Genomic DNA, 26811 nt, shown 5'->3' on the forward strand with positions numbered 1-26811 from the left:
TGCTCTGAATTGTTCAAAATTAAGTGTGGGAACTGGAACAGAACTGGTTCTATGTTGGTGGAAAGGGTATGAGACTACCTAGAGTACAGCCTGCCTAACCTTCCCATATGGAAAAGAAATAGAAAAAACTTATAAGAAGTTCCATCATCTTCAGTGTATGTTTTATGTATTGTGCATCATATAAGGCTTATATGATTTACTCTTGAAAGTGGCCACTTTTGCATTTTTTTCATACAAGAAAATAAAAAGAATTACATAAGAATCATGTGAAATCTATGTATGCGGTATATAAGGAAAGTACAAGTCAAAGTATGTTTTCCATACATGTTACATATAATTTTTGGAGTTTTTCCTATATGTCTGTTTTAAAGACATATGCTTTACATATATGAACAAATACCATTATATATATGTTTTCTGTATGTAAAGTATGTAAATATATTTTGCAGGGGAATGATGCTTTATTTATATGCTTTATATAAGCTCATTAAAGGTAAAGGTAAAGTTCCACTGATTGTCACACACCTGAGTGTGTGAAATTTGTTCTCCACATTTGAATCATGTGGTGATCTAACCCCCAGTTCCAGCCCCTGATGCTGAGTGCCAAGTGGGGAGGCAATGAGTCCCATTTTTATAGTCTTTGGCATGACCCGGCCGGGGATCGAGCCCACGACCTCCCAGTCTCAGGGCGGACACTCTACCACTAGGCCACCAAGCTGGTTATATGTCATTTAATAAAAACCAGTAGGCTATAAAAACATGTATGAATATGTACCATTGCATATAGTTTTTTTGTATGTTAAGGGATATAATGTCATGATAAACTATGTTTCCTTTATGTTTTTTTCTATAAGAATTCTTAAATGTCAGCCTATGAAATTTGAAATAAGATTATAAAAAATACATACTTTATATGTACGAATCTATACAGTCAGTTTCATATAAGTTTCTGTCATAAGAAACACATGACTCACATATGAAAGTGACAAGACTTAATTTGTCCCTTTACTACTGCAACTGGATCAAATGTGTAACAAACTAGCAATGCACTAACTGCTTGGTCAGCTCCCAGAACAACTACTTTCTACCATTCAAATTACATAAATGCAGTCTATGAATGTTGTCTTTCAATACCTGTAAAACAGAAAAAATGGCTGTTAGGCAAATTTTTAATTCAACGAACTTTATTCGCAAAACAAATTAGGCATAGTCACTTACATTGACTAATATTTACCACTGCTGAACAATAATCATTTCACATGGAACAGTGTGTGTTTGTTTTCAACAATCTGAGTACTGAAATTACACAACAAACAACAAACAGCAACAAAGCTCAATTTAAGGGGATGCTTTACTTTTGGCACGGAGCTCTGTGATCTTGGCATTGATTGTGATGCCAATGCTGGAGGGTTGGGTCCCTGCCACCTCTTAAGAGTTGCATCTACAGTGGATATATATATATATATATATATATATATATATATATATATATATCTATTTCTACAAGAATGGGATGAATAGTCTTTTTCAATCTCTGCGTTACATTGAATACATTCGACAGGGAATATTTGCTGTGTTGATTTAATCATTTTTCCTAACTTATTGGATATAATTGCTCCTAAAATGTTAAACAATATTACCCATGTAATAATTTTAGGAAAATTAATTCGTTTAGAGATAAGAATATGATCCCTGGTTTTGCAAAAATGCTAAACTTAGCAACATTTTAACAGTCCTTTATCATTACATGTTGAAAACCTGCTTTCAGTCAACTCATATGCCTTTCCCGTCAATTTTATTATCAGATTATGTTGTTTCATGTTTGTGGCACCACAAGTAAATCTTGTAAGTGTTTTCTATAATACTTACAAGAGCTTAGTTTCACTGATTATTGTCCACCTCATATAAGTTTGATATTACATTTTTCTACTAAGGATATTGTATGTGGAATTACTGTCATATAATGTTCTTATAAGTACCCAAATCATACGATAAGTTTCATTTTGTACAAATTTAATAAGGATCTTATATCTGGTTTCACTGTCGAATGCATAACATACAAGTTTCAGACAAAAGAGATACAAACTTTATAAGATTTATCTATATCTTTTCCATATGGGTTGAAGACTCTTCAAACTTCCTCCAGTAGCTTTTGAACTACCTTGTGGCTCTAGCAAAGGTTTTAGGGTTTTAGGGTCCCTCTGCAAAAACTCCTTGAGTCACCCTCGGACCACAGCAAGATGCTCAAGGGGGTTCCAGGGTTTATAGAATGAACCTTGACAAAGGAACTGGGTCTTCAAGGGACCCTCTAAGGACTGGGAATAGTCTTGAGGACCTGTTCGACCTATACCACGGTCAAAGTGGCTCATCCCCAGGGTCCTCAGGGGGTTTACAGGAAAGGACAGGGTCCTTCTAGTTATCCCTTTAAGACCACTGACCCTAACCTCCACTAGGACCATAGTGTCTCTCAACCAAAAGGAGTTCTGGGTCCTGCTAAATGCCTCCTAGGATCCTCCCAAGGCTCCCTAGAAGAATACCAGAAATCCCTTGAAGGTCCCTGAGACCTTCATCATGACCATTGGAGACCTTTGGACCCCAGTGAAGGTCTCAGGGGTTCTCAAGAGTGTTTCAGGCTCCCTAGAAGGACTCCTAACAACACAGTTCCATCATCAAGGGGGTTCCAGGGTCCCTAGATGGACCCTTGATGGGTATTTAAGGTGCAAATAGGGACCATGAAACTTCCTGGGTTTCCCTCCACCAGGGCCAAAGAAAGGTGCAATGCCCCAGCAATGGGGCTTCAGGATCCAGCTAGCAGGGTTCAGGGCTTCTTTGTGACTTCTTATTTCACAACAAAGGTAACGCTTTCAGTACCATCACATGATTCGATGAAATGAGTGTTTGGATGTTATATTTAGCTCATTATTGCAATGCTAACAGGTAATAGTGCCAATCCATCACTGTTGAATAGCAACGTAACTCCCATATGGTACCCTGGATAAAAACTTTTGGGTAATTCTGCAATGGGCCTCGATGAAGTTCTAGGACACAATAGGATTAAGAATGGTTTGCAAATTATTTTTAAGTTTTTTCTCCTCGTCCTTTCTGCCTCTTTCATTTTCCTCCTATCCGATAAGTGTTCAGAGTCTCTGGGTGAGAGGGAGCAAGCAATCAGGTCTCTGGCTAATCTCTGGAGAGTACCTTAGTTAATATTCTGTGTGTCTACTGGTAGCAGGAGTTTGGGGTCAAGCAAGGAACCAGCAGTAGATCCAAATGTAGCTCTATTATACCTGAAGTATCTTGTTGCTTCTCTGTCACTCAGGATACTAGACTATTATGAACTGAAGTTGGCTTGTGTAAAGCTCATATCTTATTTAAACTCAGCTGCATAGGCTTTCATCCTCATTAGGAGAATACCACAGATAAGACTGTTTGGAATGCGAGGATACAGAGGCATGTGTACACCCAATCACATTTACTGCTGCTTTTAACAGTCTAGGCATGATCATTTTATAAAGTATATTTTTATTCACTTTCTGTATTTGGAGATAGTGAGAAGCAGAAGAAGTATATGAATAATGTATGTAGTTTTCTATGCTCTATGATGGACACATAATAAAGCCATGTTGCACTGCATATTGTATTGCCTTATTGCTTGATTTGCCCATAGCGTATCACCTTGAGCAAGGCTGCTGTGGGACTGACAGTTCCCGCTGGATAAATTGTGACTTGTCATTCTACGCCATGAACAGATCAAAATTTTAATTTGTCCAGTAGGCTACTTTATGACAAAATACCGACAGAGCTAATGATACTGCCATTAGCTGAGGTTGGGGAGTATGTGTTTTCTAATTAGCAAATGTTAGTAAGCTAACATGCTAACTAAGGTGGTAAACACTACCTGCTGACATCAACATGTTGGTGCTGTCATTGTGAGCATGTATAAAAGTTCTATATAAATGCAGTCCAAAAATGTAGGCTAGTCGATTCTGTTAGTTTGAAGCCCCCTTGCGCCTAAGAACAGCTTCAGAGTTGCCAGCATGGCAAAACTCTTACGCCTTTGCACACCAAGTCCATATTTTTTATATGCATTTTTTAAAATCCATCATTCATTAAAAATCGACGCACAGAAACCTTGCACAAAGAGTCCGCAGCATTTTATTGTCTTATTTGTGAAAAGACAAAACGTAAAGACACATTTGCTCTTGTGCTTTTCTCCACTGGAGGTACCCCCCTGGCTGTCACCACTCTTTGCCTGCATCTTGCATTTAGCACCACGGCTCCATGAAGGGGCCGACCTCTTCTCCCTCACTGTCTCCACACTGTCGCTTTCTCTTTCTGTGTGTGGTCCTCTTTCTCCTCATCATCACCCACCTTAATATTACTATCTAATCTGTTGAAAGTAGGCGTTCTGAGTTATAAAATGATACTGTGAGCCTCATTCCTCTCTCTTGTTATGAATGTATGTGTCCCACAGGTTACACCAAATTTTCCAAATTTTTAAAGGCTCTTGATGGATGGGGGAAAAAACGTCAATAATCAAACCTTTTGCCATAAACTTAAAGGATGTATAAAAGTTTCAAAGTCAGTGTGTAATTGTGATTGACGCAACATGATGTTGTATTTATTTTTGAACATGCAATAGTTTCAGCAAAAAAACCTACAGACTTGGTGTGCAAGGACCCTTAGTTTTGCTAGTATCTTTAAAAGTGATCACACTTTGACAGTAAGATTTAAATGCGTCATACATGGTCTAACGCTCTTTTAGAAGTGTTAACTGTTGCAGCTGTGATATTAAGGAAGGAAATAATACACATCCTATTTTTTTGTTGCATGCAAATGTATTAAACTTAAGCATAGGGCCCACTGGCATTAGCTTTAAATGAGAAGTCCTAACATTAGAAGATGTCTGTATTAGCTTTAAAACATATCAGTAGAAGCCAACAGTATGGAATTCAGCCCAAAAAACTGATAACACCAACAGCCATTTTTCATGCTGAATTCCACTCTAGTCAGTCTGTCAGTAGCTCATGTCACAAAATCTGCTCTTACCAAATGCCACAAAACAACAGACAATGACTTTGTACAACCTTGTCTGTATCAAAGAGGCAAACTGAGTAACACATTAATCTGATTTAGAGTGACTGTTTCACCAGCCTCAGAGGCAGTCATCTCATCTGGCTGCGATGGCCGAACACTGCTGAGTGAACACACTTATCAAAGAGGACTGCAGGGTATGGAGTAAGATGACAATGTATTGCACATGAAGTCATATTTTATGTCATCTTCAAGGTCTGATCTCTGTGTGCTACAGATGAAAAACACAATTTCAGTTGATTTACCGTTACAGTAAGTCATGAGAAACATTACTTTTCATGACATAGTTGGAAGTAAATCTGATTGTACCTGTCTGATCCAGATCTTACAGTTGCACTGTGGTAAAGTAGCTGTCAGCGCTCTGAGGCTGGGATGGGCTGAGATGGTGTTTATTTTGGAAAGTAAATTGTTTTGGGGAAAATGTAGACATCTGTGGCTCAAATCTTTAAGAGCGTGATTATGAAACTTGCTGATGTTGACGGGAACTGTGGCGATGCAGTGGGACAGAGCAGCACAGTATTTATAGCCCATGTTACACTTGAACTGAACATATTACTTGATTGATATGACACAGGTTGATGAACAGTATAGTAAGATGCATGTCACCCTGCTTTCTAGATGTGTAGACGATGAATCACATCCGTTTCTCAGCACATACCAAAGCTGATTTACAACCTGCTGGACAAAATGAAGATGATTTCCCAAGAGGAGAAGTGGGAGGAAGTTATTTTCTTACTGGTTACATTTTATCCCTTGGAAAATCACTTTGTTTTGTCATGAAGGATCATGAAGTTATGAAAGAGAAAATGGTGTTTAAGCAATGATCCTTCTTTAAGTCACATTTCTGCTGTAGTTAAAAATTACTCATCATTTACACATATGAACATGAATAGACGCTGTGCTAATGCTATCAGCTTTAGCATGTTCAACTATTCTGGGGGAGCATGATGTAGGAGATAAACAGAAACATAGGAGAGTGAACAAGGTGCATGACGTGCCAAGATCCCCATCTGGCGCCCAACTACTGACACTGGTATTTATATGTGTCTCATAGATCAAGGGGCCACAGAGAACATCACCTTACCATCTTTAAGTATTATCTTTAAATTAAGGCTTTCAAACTTGTTTTATTTGTCTCTCATTTTAGAGGCATTTCCTGAGAGAGCCACAAGATGTAGCTATCTTTTTTTAAAGATATTTTTTTAGCCTTTAATGTATAGGACAGACAAGTGTGAAGGGGGGTGGAGAGAGAGAGGGAGAGAGTGACATGCAGCAAAGGGCCACAGGCTGGAGTCGAACCCAGGCCGCTGTGGCAACAGCCTTGTACATGGGGTGCCTGCTCTACCACTAAGCCACCGGCACCCCGAGATGTAGCTATCTTAAAGTGCTGATAAACTTAATAACTGGACATTGCAAATTATTTCCAAGGTCAACAATGAACATTTAAGCCCACACCTTTCTAAACCAATGACTGGAGAAAGACTCTGGACATGACGTTTTTAGCTAACGTTACAGGATAATGGATGCAGTGTACGTCAAAATTTGCTGTCAGCCTCACTTGAAGATGGAGTTTAGAGTTAACACAAGACATTAGCTTTAATACTAAACATTGCCCACGCTGACATGAACAGAAATACATCAACTACACTGAGTAACTGAATGCTAACATTAGCTTAAGTTAGTTAACATTGCAGCAGTTTACTGCTGTGTGCTGTGTACGGTGACAGTTTTTTTGTCCATAATCAGCTCTGTCTTTTAAATTCAAACGAACACAAATGGTTTGCTTTCAAGTTTACAAGTAGCTCAGGGAATAGGAAAGTGGGCAGGCACAGTAATGCAGTGGTTAGCATTGTCACCTCATAGCAAGAGGGTTCCTGGCCTTAGCCCCGGCGTAGGGGTGCCCCTCTGTGCCGAGTTTGCATGTTCTCCTTGTGTCAGCGTGGGTTTTCTCCGGGTACTCCGACTTCCTCCCACAGTCCAAAGACATGCAGGTTAATTGGTGACTCTAAATTGCCTGTAGGTGTGAATGTGAGCTTGACTGGTTGTCTGTCTCTATGTGTCAGCCCTGTGATAGTCTGGTGACCTGTCCAGTATGTACCCCGGCCTTCGCCCAAGGTCAGCTGGGATAGGCTTCAACTCCTGCGACCCCCAGCCGAGTAAGTGGTAATGGAAAATGAATGAATGTGTAGGAAAGTAACGAAAAGTGATGCTATGATGCAGAGTGAAACATGAACAACCTGCAATGTAGAACAGATGTGTTTGTCTATCACTAATATCATACTGTTTAACACTGTAACATCAAATAGATGATTATTAAATGGGGCTGAGGATAACATGGACGGAATGTCATGGACGACAATGGTGATGATACTTATTACTCTGGATGGTAGATAATTCTAGTGGAGTGTGAGTTAGAGAAACAGCTGTGGTACCAGCAGCTTCCCTGAAGCAGTGACAGGACCCTCATTGGTGCCTGATTTACAACCTGCTGCTGTTGACATGGTTACAACTGTCAGGGTCACTGATCACAGAGCAGCAATGGCATTCCAGCCGCCTTAGAGAAATAAGCCAAGGTATCGATCACATGGTAATTTGTTTATTTATTGATCCTGGTGTCTGGAGGATTGATTAAGTTTAAAATTATCAATGTTCAGTTGCTATTTGTTTGCTGGTAGAACTGGACTTCTGCACTGGGACTGTGTACATCACTCTGTGGACATACGGTCATATGTACTTGCACAGCTTGGCTTACAGTATGGTAGAAGCTGTAGCTGTGCATTGCAGGTGTCCAACATGTACTGTAGTAGGTGTATAACATATGATAGAATGCCTGAAAAACATGTAAAACATAGTTATGCAGTGAAAGCGAAACCCATCCACACATTCTGTTTACCAAAGCCTTTGCCAGTGCATCAGACCTGGGAACTGCAGCAGCCAAGGCATCACTAACAGGAGTAGCAGCTTAGAACTAACACAATTAATGACAGATGCATCACATAGAAAAGTTTTTGCTGTTCTTTATTGGAGTTTGGGAGGTTTACCCAACATACATTTTTCAAATCAGTCAACAAATCCAAAATCCCATACATCTGTGGCTTGTCCAAGTTTGTCTGTCAGGTGTGGCTAGAATGGGCTCATTGCTGCCCCTTGTGGCTCATGGGAGGAACAGCTACCATGACTATGGTTCTCAGCAGTGTTTGTTAAACCCCATACCTAGGAAATATGGATATGAGGACAACATTTTCAGTAGTGGGCCCCTCATCCACATCCATTGGGGGTGGGGGCTGTGCACATCGCGCACCTAACATATATCAGATGGACTGTACTATTTCAGATATCAGATGGCACATTGAAATGTGTTTTAATGATAACAATATATTTATTTATCATGTGAATATGTATATAAGGCAGTAAGTAAATTGCTGCACTTGATCTCATTTAGGGCTCAACCTTTCATGGGCCTGTCCCTTGGCCTTGGGCTGGGGTCATCTGTACCTTTTGATACCCCCTGCCTGTGTCCAGGTACGATACTCTGAGAGATACTCAGTGTACACAGAATTTGACGGGTGATGTATTTTATATTGTTTTACCAAAACTAAAAACACAGAAGTGCAAAAGCCCACAGAATAGATTTAACTGTGTGATTGTCCACTCTAAAATATGTTGCCAACATTAGCATGTCTGGATCATGTAAGTTACTTTGTTCTGCTCTGTAGTGGATTTGGGGAAATTTACTCTATGATAATTTGCCTCTTGTGCTCATCCGTTGTAAAGTGTGTTGTAAAGTGTGTTTTAAACACATAACAATAGCCTGTATGATTTAACATTAGAGTTCCAGCCTACACCAGGATTCTCAGGTTGACGCTTAGTTTATTAACAGCCTACATTAAAAATGTAATGTTAAGTTGTAAATAAAATAAGTTTCATCTGAGTATTCTGGTGTGCACTGGAACTTCAATTTCTTTGATTCATGTGATTTATCACGCACCGGCTGGCACCCAGGAAGAGAGGCACGGCTGTGCACGAGGTCTCTTCAGTTTTTTGAATAATCTTTATGATATTTGCACAAGTATTTTATTGTAAGTTTCTATAGTAAACCTAAATTGCGTTATGTTAGAAATAAAGCTTTTATTCTTATAGAACTGCCCTAAATTACTTAACTAGTTTTATCCAGCAGTATTAGGTGGTAAAGTTGCTTTTTGTCTGGGAGCTGTACGCTTTGCCTAAGTCTTCTTTGCATCATCACTAGCATGATCATGCATGAAGCCATGAGATGCATATTTAAGACCCTTTGCAGATTTTTTATTTTTGTAAAAAAAAATACATAATAAAGTAGTGGAGCTGAGAAATCTTTCAACTGTGAACTTATACATCACAACATGTGAAAGAACTTACATAGGAGTCTCTTCTGTCTCTCTGGCCCATCACACTCACCTTTGCTCTGTTATCAGTGGATCACTGATCGGCAAGTGTCCTCCTCTGCCCTGTGCTATACCACATCTCCTGTTTTCGTGTTCTTTCATATTTGTATGAGAGTATCAGTAAGTGAATCCTTTATAGTCAGGACACGGTTGTTTGTCCTCAACATAATTCCTGGTTATTTCTGGGTGAGAACTGAGGCTTGGGCATGAGGAAATGTTCGGGTTTTGGTTTAAGGTTAGGCTGAAATTTTGGTAAGATTTGAGGATTGTGTGCGCAGCTTAGGGTTATTGGCAATGCTAGAGGAGACCTTATCAAAGATAGAAGAGAAAACAAATTTGAGGACGGGCTTCCATTTTGGGGACTGAAAAGCTTGGTCGGCAGAAATGTGGAAAAGCCAAAAAAAACTACACAAACAACCAAACAAAAAAAAAAAAGCAGAATTTGAAAATATATCCCCTCCTCCGGCACTTACCCTTCTCACCTCTCTGTCCTAAGCCCCTAACTCCAGATGAGCGTATGCACACACTTCATTAACCCAGTGTTCCCTGTACATTGATTTGTTTAATCTTACGACATTGTACCAACCCACATTCTTTCCGCCTTACTTCCCACCGCCTTGGGCAGCTTTGCCTGGAGGAGAGCAGACAGCAGCTCGGGAGCTTTTGTCAGTGGCTGTAGCAGCTTAAGTTTAGCCAGGGGAACCTCAGCCAAGGTGGTCTTAGCGGCGGGGAGTGAAGCGGAGGACACACTGGGGCTCTAGCTAAGGTTAACTACATAAACCTGAACATGAAGCCGCAGCTGTGAGCCTGCACCTCTGGTCAGCAGGCTATTTGCAATATTTTTTCTCCATCTCTGAAATACTTCGCCAAGATTGACACATTTTATTTTATTTACTGGCAGACTTTCTTTTAGACTCTCTTTTTGATAAGTCCTTCCTCTTTTTTTTGGGCTGCTTTGCAGTGTAGGCAGTTGTTGCCAATGCTGGAATAGCCACTTCCTCTGTAGGATTCTCCACCATGGTATCAAGCTTTCAACATCTGAAGGGATGTGCAAGTGCATCTGTATAGATCATAGACTAGATTTTCTTAAGCCTGAAAATAGAGCCAAGAGCAAGATCAGAAGTCTAGTTTTATCTCAGTCTACTTAAATGACAATATTCTTAAAGTTTATTTGGGGATTTTTGCTCAATAATTCCAAAATAAAACAGCCTACTCCATCTTTAAATCTTTACAGGCTGATGAACAATGTCTGTCACCTGGATGTGTAAATTGCTGTTTGCTAGCATGTTAGCTGTGTCAACTTAGAAGAGTCTATGTCAGTCGAAAGTTGCAGTTTGTGTGAATTAGCCCAGCTATTTTCTGCTGCTGTTGTTGTTGATGGTTGGGCTTACATAATTTCCCGGTCGCAGCTCACTGTATAATCACAGATACCATGGAAAACCACAGAATTCACACCAAGGAGATGTGTAAGAGCTAATTTTAGTGGTATCTGAGTTTCTTATATAATACAAATCTTTGCTAGCAGTAAACAAACACCAATCATCATAATCATCAGTTCTGGTGGTCAGACTCAGATGTTGTATATTTCTACAAAAGATATGGCCAGATGTTTATATATTTTTCCTAGTGTGCCACAGGATACAAAATTTGACAACAGCAAACCAGTTTGGAGATCTCCAGGACCTGGTAAAGCCATAATATAATGGCATATTAATGGTCAGTTGGTTGAATGGAGTGGGTTTCCATTTTCCTTTGTAAAACTGTACAACAATACCCACCCACTACTATATACGTAACACACACACACACACACACACACACACACACACACACACACACACACACACATATACCCATAGACCCATAAAAGATTAAACCCATGTCTCACAGCTGTACGTTAGCAGAGTCTATGTTACAGTCTGGATGGATGTTGTTGTGGGTTAGAACCTAACACTATTAACTCTCTCTAGATATAAAGTGAGTACCATTAATGGCATCTATACCATTATTCTGTCTGAGGTTTCCTCCAAAATGTCAACTAAATCAGTCGCTTTTCACTTATTTAATTACAGTATATTCAATGTGCCATTAAAGGGTGATGAATCTGAAAATCCAGACTCAAAAAACAAACATGGGAGCAAAAGTCCCTTTTCAAAGTAATCAAGCCTACACTGAATGGGTGTAAAGCTATATTGCCAGTGCACACTATTCGTTGACAATATATCAACCAACTATACAATAATACAACCATCATAGCTGTATAATGATGTGAATGCTTGCATTTCTTAATACAATTTTCTATGCTGTGAGCATCACAGATGGAGTCACATTAACCTCCATTGTATTTGGGTAGAGGTAGAAATTTCCAAAAAGTCCTGCAAGGCAAATTAAATGACAAAATTAGTTAATTAATTACTTTTATTCATGTCACATATTAGTGTTTACTGATCTGACACCCCTATCAGCAGGACCTCATCCTCTGTCTGTGACAATCACTGTTAAACAATAAATCTGTCTCATGATGTGAACACTGTGGTTAAGGTTAGGTTGGGTTTAGGGAAAGATCTCTTCGTTTAGGGTTAGGGGAGCTTCATCATCATGGTTACAATAATAACCAAGTGGTTCAGGTTATGAAACAATTGTCATGCTTTAAAAAAGTTTGTGTGAATGGTTACTGAGTAGCAGGAGGCATCATGTATGCTGGCTAGGGCCACCAGTGTGTGACTGTGTGTGTGAATTGGGGAATGTAACATTTTGTGTAAAAGCACATTGAGTGGTCAGAAGACTAGAAAAGCACTACACAAGTGCAGTCCATTTACTTCCACTCAAAAATGTGTTTTGCTTATTGTAATTTGTCTTGGATGTTTAAACTAGATATGTATGCCTCTGTGCCGACAACAGCCATTGCCAGAGCCGTATAGGCATAGTCACTGTGACCTTGCATCCATCCCATTCTCACAAATACAATATCTCAAGAACACCTTGAGGAAAATTTGTCACAAAACTCCACTTTAAGTAACGAATGAACTGATTAGAATTTGGTGGTCAAAGGTCAAGGTCACTTTGACCTTGTGTCCATCTCACAATCGCAAACGCATTATCTCAAAAAGCCCTTTAGGGAGTTTCCTCAATTTGCACAAATGTCAACTTGAACTTAAGAATGAAATTATTAAAATTTAATGGTTAAAGGTCAAGGTCACTGTGACCTTCCAATACATGTTTTTGGCCATAACTCAAGCATTATTATGCTATTTATGACAAAACTTCACACAAATGTCAGATAGGATATCATGATGAAGTGATAAAATTTTACATCCAAAAGGTCAAAGGTCAGCTTCTCTGTGACATCATAATGTTCTGTAAAAACACTTTTCTGGCCATTACTCAGCATCATATCTCAGGAACAGAATGACATTTAATCAGATACTGAATTGGTGACATTAATCTTGGGTGTCTTCTGTGCTGCTGGGACAAGATGTGTGTGAAACATTCATTTTTTTTCACAGACATGTATGTAAACTTCAAGCGCTTGACTTGAGGGGTGGTTCGCAGAGGCATACAACGATAAGGCGGTCCTTCTAGTTTAATCAGAAAGCACTATAAATAATTAGTATAAATCAGCATAGAAGTAGATGCTATTTTAAGATTTGTTTTTACAAGGTTATTGAACTTTTTTATGTCCTAAAACATGTCTGGAGGGGATCTTTAAGTATAAGAAAAAGTAAGCACCGGTAGGGAATTAATGATCAGTATGGGTAGATATTCTTTGTTTGGTATTGGAATCAGTGTTGGGAGAGAAAAAAGTTACACTGATGCATTCCTACCTTTGGACATGTCGTACAACTCACTTTGTTTTTTGCATACAGACTTTTCAGAGACACCGGTACGCAGTGTGCCTTTCTGTGTCCTTAGACTGCTGCACCTGCTGTGTGTAGCTCCATTGTAGACTTACCATCATTTGACGCTGTAACATCAGTCTGCAGGACAGATTGTGCAGTGTTTACAGAGGCAACAGTTCCTGGATTATGGTCGTTGACCTTGCTGGCCTGAAGGGAACTCACCTTCTCAATCACATCCATATATGTGACTCGAACAAAATTTTCAGTCAAGTGTGTGTGTGCCAGATGATATAATTTTGGTAGTTATTTTGTGGTTACTGATCTATATCTCTATATCTATTTCCGATATAGCTCTGTGTCTGCAACCAGCATCTGGTTTCTTTACTCTAACACACAACCACGCAGGCCACAGTGTGGGCCTATTAAGACCACGAGACACAGGTTGAATGTTGCATTATTGCAGCCACTGAACTCACGGCTGTGGGACACCTTACTTCACTTCACTTACTTCACTGGCAGGGTAAACAGGTGCAGGTGCGCAGAGCAAATATCTTTTTTTTTTACAAAAGAGGAAATTTCACATACGGTGTTACTGTACGTGTATACTTTGTATTTATTCCTGGCTGAATAAGGGTTAAAAGCGTGGGTTAGCTTGACACTTGAGGAATGCACAGTATATCCAGCTGTGCCTTAATCTGTCTGTGGTTTATTTAGGAAGACCAGAGAGACTCATAGAGAAGGACAGACTGAGTGAGAGCAAGAGAGATGATGCTTGTGGTTTAAGTGTGTGTGTTCAAGTGGCTCTAAATGGTTTTATAGTATGTTATTATGGAGCCATTCTAAAGATGCTGGGAGGCCAAAGCAAAGAAATATAGTGGAGGATAGACTCGGAAGCTTCACTGTCTGTTGACTTTGTGTTACACTGGAGCTCACAGAAAGGAAGCGATACTGAATTCAGACGCTATTCATAAACTCAGCTCACTCTGACTGATGGGTTAACACACTTTTTGGCGATGAACATGTACTGCGTGTAGGTTTATGCTTGTAGACACGTGTCCGTTTACTGTAGTTGAAAAAATGTGTGCAGTCAAAACAGTGACGGGAAACAAGGCATTTATACATTATATGCTAATATAAAAGTCAACAACAGTGGGGGAAATATAGTGGAGGATAGACTCGGAAGCTTCACTGTCTGTTGACTTTGTGTTACACTGGAGCTCACAGAAAGGAAGCGATACTGAATTCAGACGCTATTCATAAACTCAGCTCACTCTGACTGATGGGTTAACACACTTTTTGGCGATGAACATGTACTGCGTGTAGGTTTATGCTTGTAGACACGTGTCCGTTTACTGTAGTTGAAAAAATGTGTGCAGTCAAAACAGTGACGGGAAACAAGGCATTTATACATTATATGCTAATATAAAAGTCAACAACAGTGGGGGAAAATGACTCCAAAATATAAAGTGGAAAAGACTGGAAGCTTGCACAGAAGTGCATGTACATATCATATGGTGATTGTAGTCTAACATGCAGTTAGACGGTGGGTTTCAGATGAATGTTTGTTCTAAATTTTGTCTGTGGAAGTTGTTTGCTGCATCACTACTCCACCCTTAAGATGAGAGAAATGCCATAGTATAATATAATACAAGACAGATGTACCACAGAGTAAGTTCCTCTGCCTTGGGTGTTGTACTGAAGCAATAATAACTGATCATAGAAGGCATACCACACTACCTACTTCTGTACATTTCGCACTTAACTGGACCCCTGTTTTGATTTAAAAACCAAGGAAAAAAATGACTTCCACCCTATCACAGATGGACCTATTTTTTCATAAGTAATCTGACAAACTGGGCTGTTCAGGAGAAAAAAAAGATTATGAAATCAGACTAGATCACATAATCCAGTTTTAGTTTTTAAATCAGGAAGGTTGGATTTCAGGAACAAAATAATATTAGTAATATTTCACAATAAATTACATTATTATCACCTTAAAGCCTACAACTGTGATAAGTTCAGTAATTTTACTGAAGAACATTACTAAAACAAAGTAATACATGGATTTTAACTGTGAGATTACTATGAAATACAGTAATTCTGTGGGTGCATACTGTTTCACATAAACTGTGAACTTACAGTTAGATACAGTAATGTTACAGCAACCTACTGTTAAATCACAATAATGTGGGGTTACTATTCAATATAGTAATTTCATAGGAGCATACTTCTATATCACAGTGTGCAGGCATAACCTCTGTGAGATCACAGTATACTGTCATTGTCATTTCACAATAATTTACTGTAAAAATGATACAGTAACCTACTGTCAAACTAATGCAGCTAGTAGCTAGTAATTTACTGGAAATGTAAAGTCAAATATTTACCTTTAATAATGCTAATGTAGTAATAAAGGCCACCCGTTAAGCCTTTCAGTAAGGACCAGTAAGAAGGAACAATAAGGAAGTAAATAAATAAAAGAATAAATAAATAAAGGGTTTTGTCCCCATAGAATAATCCCCCAAACAACTGTCAATATCAAGCAAGAAATGCTTCATTTTAACTTTCATTTCTCACTTTATATTACTTACAATGACACAGTCAAAAGTAAACTGCATCCCCTGTTTTCTGTCTCTTCAAATAAAAACACTGTACAAATGACCCAACTATTCTGCATGTTGTGATATGAACACCCATTAAGAGCACTGGTTATCTTGAGAAGATCAGGGTGATCTAGTCCATTGTTGCTTTGAAAAACTGGAACAAAACTAAGATAGATTACCTGGTCCTGGATAGCAATGCAAGGGATTTCCAAATCCAAATCCAGATTAATTTGTTATTAGCAGTTTTTCCACTGATTTGGTATGTCAATGGATCCATCTCGATAAGCCATCTCCATGTGTCGATGAAGACCATGTGATACAGTTGAAAGCCCCAGTAAAAAGCTTAAAGGTGGGCTTTGAGTTGGGATTAATAATTTTTCATTGCTTATGTATGGATGGATGGAATGCACTGTGTATTTCATAACTCTTCATGATTTCGATGCCTGTACAATGAAATGCAGTAGCAAACAGTAACAAAATGCACATACTGTAAATACTTATAAAAATGAATGAATGTAAAGAATGGGCGGCACGGTGGTGTGGTGGTTAGCATTCTCGCCTCACAGCAAGAGGGTTGCCGGTTTGATCCCGGGCGTCTCTATGTGTCTATGTGTCAGCCCTGCAATAGTCTGGCGACTTGTCCAGGGTGTACCCTGCCTCTCGCCCGATGTCAGCTGTGATAGGCTCCAGCCCCCCCTGCGACCCTCAAGAGGATGAAGTGGTTAGAAGATGAATGAAGAAGATGAATGTAAAGAATTCACAACATACCAATATGAAGTATGTATAGTACGTAGAAATGTTACTGTGGTATGTATAACATGAACAATATCCAATATACAAAACGTAAAGTGTGATTTACGATTATGTCAGTAAAATAATTTTGATGTGCAGCATGAACTGAAACAAACAATACGAGCACTAAAATTAGCGTAGACGCTGTACGCTATGTACAAACTAGTGAAACAATAGGAAGGATGTAGTTTTTGCAGTGGAAAACTCATGGCTGCACACTTGACAGATAAACAATGACTGTCAAAGTAAAGGTCAAGGTTTCTTTATTAGTACCCAAGGGTAAATTTGTTATCCAGATGGGACACTCAGCATTCCAAAACAAGACATCAGAGCAATAAAGATTTAAAGGACTGAAACAAGTATCATCTTATTTTAAAATACTAAGATAAAAAAGTATAAGAACTCCTTTGAATGTCATGACAAAGTGCTTCTACATATACTCACGTCAAAGCTGGTACAAAAGTATTTCTATATCGTTTGGTTCTGCACCTATGGACAGCAAACAGATGGCCAGAATGAAGAAGCTGCCTGGAATTCATTATATAAGGGACGGGAACAGTCCTCAAGCATCAAGCTGGCCTTATGCTGCAGCTGTGAAGAGTAAAGAACCCATAGGTTGACCTTATTAGCCCATTTGACAGTCTGGGTTTAAGAGTTTTTTTGTTTTGTTTTTTCCCAGAGACAGGTTCCTAAACCATGACGCCAGGGAAAAGTACTCAATGGCTTCAATAAAAGCCCCGTAGAAGAGGGTCATCAAGGTTTTATCAATATAAAAAATTAGTTTTCTGAGACCAAACAAACATTGATGGGCTTTTTCACACACTGCCTCGCAATTCTTATCCAAAGGTCAGTCGACTGTCCCAAGATAATTGTAGGTTTCAACACAGTCAGCAGTGTTTTTTCAGTGATTGTGGTGTCATAGATTGACATATGAGTTCTGAAATCTATGATCATATCCTTTGTCCTGGAGATATTTAGCTCACAAGAAAGATTGGCCACCCCGGGTGACAAAGTCATCAATAACTGGGCCATGACTGAACTCGTCATGCAGCAGACTCACAATGACTGACTTATCTACGAATTTCGTTATAGTCCTGCTTACTTACCTTACAGGCAATGTTGACCAAAGGTTTATCTCATGTGTGGGTACGTGGAGATATTATCTCCTCTGTATGAGATATGATCGCCTACGCACAGGATGTTATCTCTTACATAGATGATCTCCTACATCATCAATGTAGGAGATAAACTGTTAGGCTTAATAAGGCTGTTTTGAAAGTGACAAAGCCATGCAGAATGAAGGGCTTAGCGCATGTTTACAAAGGGCAAGTAAAAGTTCAGCCAAATGCAGCATAAACAAAAGGTTCTAGCTTCTCAGTTTACTAACCACAAATGTCCACTGTTAAACAAAATGGAACTATGCAGTGGCGCCCACCAGCAAGAGAACAATAAAAAAGAGACTGGTTCTTTTTTTTTGTTATACTACTGATAACCTATTGCATGCATTTTCACAAGTCAACAGGCCGAGTTTACAAAATCATCGTTGCAGCTTTCATACAGTAGCAACAACAATGTGATTAAGAGTGGATGGGCTGCGGGTAGGTGAAATAATACATCATTATTGAGCAACATATTAATTCCATTTTCTAAAATGTGACCATAGCAGGAAGCAGAGACGCTGTGCACATTTACACATGAAGGTGTGCTTTTGAAAACAGCAACAGCACTGACAGACTGGGATATTAAATCTCTTTGTCACAGGGTGGATATTATCTCCTAATATCCCATATGTTTTAGATAAACTTTTGGCCAACACTGCCTGCAATTTTTTTTCTTTCACCTTGTCTTTCAGGGCCTCCGTAGATGTGAGATAACCATGTCAGGTTCTCTGTGATACCGATTCCCAGGAACCTAAAACTGTTCACTTGCTCCACCTCAGCTCCATGATGTAGACAGGACTGTGTGTCTTTGCTTCCTTTTCAAGAAGGAAATTCAAAATATAAAAACTAAAAATTTATACATGCAGTGAATCTTGTGTAGAATATTAAAAATCCTGTTAAACAGCAGATCATATACATTAAATAATAAATAAAAATAAATACATTTTCACTGCCTTTTTTTTATGTCTGAGTGTGAACAGTACATACATGATACAACAGTCAGAGTATGAGAGGAGTCAGCACACATCAGTTGAATCAACATGTGGTGTGTGAGATGTGTTAGTCCTGAAATATGCAACATGCACAGCTGTTATTGATACTGTTATTACTGTTACTGATACTGTTATTGTTATTGCTGCTGATGATAGGATGAATCCTGAATACAGCTCATAGATCATACCTTTTTTTCCCCTGTTAACTTTTGTTGGTATGTTTTTCTAGTGATGCCGTGCTTTACATCTCACTCTCACATCGTCACAATGACTGCTCATCAGTCATCGTTTTCTCTCGGCCATTATCAGTTTGTCATAGTTGCCATATAGGAGCAGTTGAGTGTCACTTCTTCTGATGCGGTCTAGCAGCCTGTATGAGAAAATTCTCACATTCTGTTTTTTTCAGCCGTACTGATAAAACTCATGTTGACACGAGCAGTGGGAGTTTGTTTTATAAATTGAAGCTTTTATGTTGAAGGATTTTTAGTCATTGTGTTATGACGTGATCTTGAAAAGCAGAAGCCATATCACAATGGATGTCTGATTAAGGGCCATGTATATAGTAATATAGTCTGGACCTTTTTGAAAATGGATGTGTCATCTGTGTGCCCAAGCAGGGACAGCATAAATTGTAGACCACTGCCATTGAACAAGATGATAGCGGTACATTCATCTAGATAAATGTAAATGGCCTCAGCAACTGCCAGTAGCAACAGGCAGTTTTAACACTTATCTAATCATAATGTGTAAAATTTGAAGGAAATGGAAAATACTCTTAGCAACAGGATGTGGTTGATGTAGTGCTCATCCTCTGTGTTAACCACACAAAAAATAGTTTAAATGAAGGTGAGATAAGTGAATATGGATACATGATTTTTTTTTTGAATGATGAATCCCATTAACTTTGGTGATCCCTTGACTTTTCCCCTAAAGTTGCTTTATAGTTGTCATTGTAATATCTCAACAAGTAGTGACAGGATTGTAAGGAAGTTTGGTGCACAAGTTCATATTTTCCTCAAGATGAATTGTCATAACTTTGGTGGTCCATCTAGCGCCATTGTCAGGTGAAACTTTGTCCAACACTTTAATGTTCATGACCAAAACTAATGACATTCCATCAGCGGAGACTGGAAGTAGTTTGTGGTTACTAATAGGCAAATGTTAGCATATTAAAAAGCTAAAGATTGTGAATATCATTATGCTGTAATCCATTGCAAGCTGGAAGTCGATAATTCTGAGTTGGTATTACAGCTTCTGATCTAAATGCGTCCCAGTGCATCTGCATGGTGAAACATGGCCACTTGCAGCAGACTGATGTTTGTATGGCAAGTATCTGAGCTTCACAAGCATCTACAGAGAACCTGCATAAATTTAACATGTCCTCATGGAGCGTTTCATATGATATCCTACAAAAATGCACACACAGCGGTTTCTATGATATCCTACGAATTGCGCCTCAGGAATGACATTACATCCTTAATGTAATGTGATGTTATAAATGTAAACTACAGAGGTTAGGTTTTGGCAATGAAGTTCACTCGAGTTCACATGGTTCTGAACACTGGTGTCCCGGGGGAAAGTCCTAGCACGGTGTGCTGGTGTCGGATGGTGGGACGCTGCTGCTGCTTGCTGAATGTGGTTATGCACCCCCCCAACAAATTATATTCAGTCTTAAAATAAGCCTGAACATCTGAAAATAAGAACAGCAGTACTGCACAGAGATGATACACCGTCTCATCTAGTTTCATTGGTGTGAACCAGCAGGTGTTTGGAACACTGCAGAACAGCGCACTGAAAGCCTGTTTAAACTTCTCTTGTCAGCAATCTGTGGTCTGAACTAGGTTTAGGGCCGGGTTATGGTAGAAAAGAAGTAGTTCCTGTCTGACTACATTCTGATGGCATATATAGGAAACTTTAGTCTTTGTAAAGATCTGAACAACAGCTCAAAATTGTGTGTTTCTTTACCCACATCGGCTACTTTTAGGTTGACAACAGTTATTTTGGGCAGGTTTTGATCATTTGGGCTTCTTTGTGTACCATTTTGGTGCTTTCCATTTACAAAAACTTCCTCTTCCCCTCTTCTGTGTTTCACAGTGGCCATATGAAACTGGACTACCCAGTCAGAGAAGACAAGTTTGAGCCATCGCTGAGTGCTCCAACCAACATGAAGATTTATGTGTGTGTGTTTGTGTGTGTGTGTTGTTCCATTACAGTTACATGTTAGTGTGAAAATGTTTGAAGAGATAACTGTGGGTGTGTGTATGTCAAAGGTGAAGTAGTGTGACTGTGAGCAGTGTGATGGTGTTAAACATGTCAGAGGAGGACACCATAAACTGCACCATCAGCCATGAAATCCACCAGTACCTCTTCTCCTGTGTGTATATACTCGTGCTGTTGGTAAGTGTGTGTACATCTTGACTACCTGCACAAAACTGTTGTGGCATCTGAATATTTTACGAAAGTGCAAAAGTAATTGGAAAAGGTTTGTTTCACACACAGTGACACAGGAAACTGTCATGTCTCGAGACAGAAAAACAGTTCCTCCTTAAAGTCACAGCATTGCAGCACTGACACACAGCCTCAACTAATGTTAATAGCATAAGCTGTCTTATCTGTGTCAGCGCTGTAATAGAAGTCAGGTTATTTTTTTGTGTTATATCCAGCAGCTCGTTACATTCATCATTTCGAGTATTTATGTGTTTCCACAGATGTCTACTTTCTGCCTAGATTGAATAAATGTTTGCCCTGGAAACACTGTTTAAATTCAATACTTCAGCTGCCGCGCTCTGCTTGTCTTTGTTAAGTCACCTGTATAGGCCAGGGCAGTATGTGGAAATACTGAATTTAAACATTGAGTTTGCTTAGGCAAATGTTTTATCACTAGGCCCAGATAATAGATATCTTTAGATGCACAAAATGTACCTGTGTAGACACAACCTGCTGCTGGATAATGGTAAAAAATTATGTTTTGACTTTTCCAGTAAAGGTTTGTCTTGGTAACGCTATGTGACTGAATCACAGAGTAATGTACAGGATGCTGCGATCACAGATGGGACTAGGTAGTACAATGCCTCTCTCCTTATGTGAGCTAAGGATGGTTCCAGATCTCTGCAGCAGCACTGCAAGGAATACACAAGAAGATAAAGAGGTTATGCAAGCAAATCTAAGCCATTTTGCAACAAGCAAGCATCATTAAATGCATCCAGCTAATGATAGCCGTGGGGTGTGTGTGTGTGTGTGGGTGGGGGTGGGGGTGGGGGTGGGGGGGGGGGGTTGCATGAGAGTTAGCACCAAGTCTGAAGGCATGAATATAGTAGGTTGCCCCCTCCAGGTTGGGAGTGAGTTAATACCCCAAGCAAAGGAGTTCAAGTATCTCAGGGTCTTGTTCACAAGTGGGGGTAGACTGGAGCGTGGGATGGATCAGCAGTTTGGCACAGCATCTGCAGTGATGCAGGCACTGCGCCAGACTGTTGTGGTGAAGAGGGAGCCTCTTATACCCTTTTTCAACCAAATAAGCTCTGGTTGTTGAACCAGTTCCACTCAGTATTCGTGCTATCAGGCAAATTAGCCTCCATTTCAAGCAGTTTTGAATAGAACCACAATGCACAATGCAAGTAACCAGTAGAAGCAAGATGGTAGATTGCACTGTTTACCTGTGAGCTGTTATTTGTTACAGACATTCGTTTTTATCCAAAAAAAAAACAAGCATTAATGATAAGAAGACGTGGAAGACTACCACACTACTACACCAACATGTTCCAATTTAGGTGTGCAAACCAGAACGGAATCCATTTTGAGTTGGTGGAAAAGGGTATCACAGACCTGTAATTATTATTTGTCTTTTTTTAAACCATCACCACATCTTTTCTCTAACCTTAATCAAGTGTTTTCTGCTTAACCCTAACCTGACATAGTTTATTTGCCATAACCATGCTCTTTCCCCAACTTTGACCATACTGTACATGAATTGTGTCTTATGTACATGACAATAACCACACCAAAGACAGCAGATGTTGCAGATGTTGTAGAAAGTGCAAACTTTGACATTTTAGGCACTGAACTTTTGAACTTCATTTGGGGTTTTGAAGAATGTCCTGGTTTGGTTGTCTGAGCAGGGGGGGAGTGTTCTAAACATGTGCTTTAGTTATCAAGTAATTAAGAAAAAAACTGCCTGGTGTCAGACAATCAAAATGATCACAATAGATGATCTTCTTGATTCTAGGTCGGTGTTCCCTCCAACCTGTACTCTTTGTACCATGCTGCTCTGCAGCTGAAGCAGAAGAATGAGCTGGGAGTTTATTTAATGAACCTTACTGTGTCTGATCTGTTATACCTGGCATCATTGCCACTGTGGCTACAGTACTTCTTTCAGGTAAAGTAAAAACACTCATTTATTTTGTTATAACAACAAAAAGATGTGATCATTATTACAAGCATAAAGTAAAGACCTCCATCTTAAGTAGTGGATGAACTGATGAGATTTTGGTGGTCAGAGGTCAGTGTCACTGTGACCTCATCCATCTCATTCTTGTGCAGGCAATATTCCAAGAACCCACACAAAGGTCTAACAGGATAGAATGATGAAGTGATGACATTTTATATCCAAAAGGTCAAAGGTCAACATCACTGTGACATTATAATGTTCTGCAAAAACACCTTTCTGGCCACTACTTAATGCCATAAATCAGGAACAGAAGGGGATACATTTAGTCAGACACTGAATTTGTGAAGCTAATCTTGGATGTCCACCTTGAAACTGTGCTGATTGTATAGATTATGGGACTCCAATGCCTAATGAACATCTGATCAGAAAGTGTTTTTGATGAGCTACATCACTCACACAGTGTAGGCTCATTTTGTCAATTTGGATATTTCTACAATTGCTTTTATCCATGTGTCACCCACCTGTTGTCTTGTACATTTACCTAAAGTCTTCTTTCATGTACGTGCCTTGTTGTTTCAGGATGATGACTGGAGTCACAGGGAGTGGCTATGTCAGCTTTGTGGCTTCCTGCTCTATGAAAACATCTACATCAGCATCGGTTTCCTGTGCTGTATTAGTCTGGATCGCTACCTGGCTGTGGTCCACCCTTTAAGGTAATTTTGATTTGGCATGATAAAAATGCAAGCAGTAGGTCACTGTCAGTGTTAATCTTCTTCAACTTTTTAATCACAGTTCTTTTATGCTTATGCAGTTTTGTCAATATTTTTCGAGCTCATTGGATGCTAATATAAAAATGTCATAAAAACTGTAAAGTAAGTCAGTAAAAGTCATAGTGTGGGCACTTTCCGTGTGTGGTCCTCAATCATATGCTGGCTCCTAAAAAGACACTCAGTCATCAAAACGTTTAGCACTAAGATTTCTGTTTCAAAATGCTTTAAAATGATCACTTTAGCTGTTGAGTTGGTTTGGGTTGCCTAAGGTTAACAATGAAAATGCTCCCCCTCCAGTGTTAAATAGGTTAATTTGGCCCTAATGCTTATTACCTCTTCTTCTTTTCTGTCTGTTTATTCGTCTCCAGGTTCACTTCTCTTCGCTCTATGAGCGCAGCGTGGCTTGTTACTGCCATCATCTGGCTGAAGGAGATTGCTGTGGGTGTGGTTTTCTTTCGCCATAAAGAACTGAGCAAAGACCGCAAGAACCAATCAGTGTGCTTCGAGCACTACCCCATGCGGCCGTGGGAGTATCCAATCAACTATTACCGCTTCACTATTGGCTTCATGTTCCCACTGGCTATTCTATCGGTAGGATAGCTGTTTTACAAAAATGTTTTTTAAAATCACATTATGTAATACAATATTTTATGCCTGATATCTGTACATTAGTAATGATGTATGAAGATGGTGGCAGCACACCGATGGTTCACCCACACACGTTTTCACTTACTGTGCTGTATGTTGCCTGATTGGACCTCTTGTCAGGACTGTGTAGATGTGTACAAACTGTACTTGAATGTCATTTCCGTCTCTCTCCTGTTAGTTTTGTTGCACCAGTCAGTGTGAGAAGCTAACCCTGGTTTCATTCTTATCAGTTCATCAAGTTTTGTGACATTATGTAATACCAAGCATAACTCCACCAAGCTTTAAAGGTTTTGTTTTTGACATTCAGTTAATTTCTATGGCAACAAACCACCATTACCTGCGTAAAGATATCGCGTAGTAATGGCATCTTGAGCAGAGAATGAAGTCGCACTACTTCTGTGTTACGTAATCTTAGCTTTCTGTGGTTTGTTGTGGTAAGCTAGTCTAGCCATGTACGCTTGTAAGTGCATGTGTGTATCTCACTGTCTAGCTCATCGCTGCTGCTGTACACTGTGCTCACACAGTGGTCACCAATGAAATCGGGCCCATCCTCCAGTTCCCTCCCTGGTTAACACCGTTGGCTCAGTCAGCACTGTTACCGTTGTTCAATTCAATTTTCAATTTTATTTATAAAGCCCAATATCACAAATCACAATTTGCCTCACAGGGCTTTACAGCATACAACATCCCTCTGTCCTTATGACCCTCACAGCGGATAAGGAAAAACTCCCCCAAAAAAACCCATTAACTGGGAAAAAAAACGGTAGAAACCTCAGGAAGAGCAACTGAGGAGGGATCCCTCTTCCAGGACGGACAGACGTGCAATAGATGTCGTACAGAACAGATCAGCATAATAAATTAACAGTAATCCGCATGACACAATGAGACAGAAAGAGAGAGAGAGAGAGAGAGATGCAGGTAATGACAGTAGCTTACAACAACATTATTGAAAGTAATAATATTATAGTTATAGTTCTGGCTACTGTGGTACAATATGTTGAAAGTATGTATTAATATCTGGCAGTATACATGTGTGACAATAGTCATATGTGTATAATAACAGTAGAAGTATGACTAATGACTAATGATAACAGCAGCAGCAGCAGGAGGCATCTGGCAGGACCACGGCAGCAGCACAACCACACACGTCACGCTGTCCAGGCACCGCTGCGATATGAGTTAATCTGAGAGACAGTGGAGCACAAAGGCTCCGGAGAAGAAGCCGAGTTAGTGACATCCAGAATGGCCGAGTTAGCAAGATGCAGTAATAGAATACGAGAGAGAGAGAGAGAGAGAGAGAGAGAGAGAGAGAGAGAGAGAGAGAGAAGGAGTGCTGTTGATTGAGTTAGCACCATTAGCTGCTAGCAGCAGGCTCAGTAGCCTTGATGAACTTGTGGTCCCTCTCTCCACTCTCTCTCAGTAAGGCCCCTAATGGTGATGTCTATAAAGCTTAACTTAAGCTTGACTTAAGGATGAAGTGATTAGAATTTGGTGGTCCTTACAAAATATGTTTTTGTCCATAACTCAAGAATTCAAATGCTAATTGCGACAAAATTACACACAAATCTCTAATACGATATGATGAAGTGATGACATCACAATGTCCTGCATAAACACTTTTCATTATTCAACACCATATCTCAGGAACAGAAGGGGAGACATCTGGTCATATACTGAAGTGGTGACACTAATCTTGGGTGCCCACCTTGAAACTGTGCTGATTGTGTAGATATTCTGTGCTGCCGGGTTGAAGATGTGTGTGAAGCACCAATGTTTTCATAGACATGGATGTAAACTGTGAGTGCAACTTGACCGGTTTGTGGAGAAATACAGCTGCAAAGTATTCATTCTAATTGTCTGTTCAGATCAGCTACCTGTGTGTCCTTCGTGCTGTGGGTCGGAGCGCTGGGACCCAGCCGGATCAGAAGACGAGAGTCAGGCAGTTAGTCAGCAGCACCATCCTCATCTTCCTCGTCTGCTTCTCTCCTTACCACGTCTTCCTGTTAGTACGCACCCTGTTTGAGCGGGACTGTGACTTCATCACAGGTACAAAGTAATGTTGCAAAGTAATATAGTGACTAAGGATGAAAATGTTTTATCTTGACCAT

At 39.6% G+C, this 26811-nt stretch overlaps 1 protein-coding gene across 1 annotated transcript in view; it reads left to right on the forward strand.

Moving 5' to 3' along the window:
• The window catches only part of LOC125900973 (ovarian cancer G-protein coupled receptor 1), a 38023-nt gene that overhangs the window by 5035 nt on the left and 6177 nt on the right, over positions 1 to 26811 (forward strand). Inside the window, exons 2-6 of the mRNA XM_049596315.1 lie at positions 20996 to 21298; positions 23124 to 23273; positions 23865 to 23998; positions 24424 to 24646; positions 26569 to 26749. Of these exons, the coding sequence (XP_049452272.1) occupies positions 21200 to 21298; positions 23124 to 23273; positions 23865 to 23998; positions 24424 to 24646; positions 26569 to 26749 (787 nt within the window). The 5' untranslated portion in view covers positions 20996 to 21199. The remainder of the gene's footprint in view (positions 1 to 20995; positions 21299 to 23123; positions 23274 to 23864; positions 23999 to 24423; positions 24647 to 26568; positions 26750 to 26811) is intronic.

The sequence above is a fragment of the Epinephelus fuscoguttatus genome, linkage group LG14 (assembly GCF_011397635.1).
Source record: "Epinephelus fuscoguttatus linkage group LG14, E.fuscoguttatus.final_Chr_v1".
Taxonomy (NCBI): Eukaryota; Metazoa; Chordata; class Actinopteri; order Perciformes; family Serranidae; genus Epinephelus; species Epinephelus fuscoguttatus.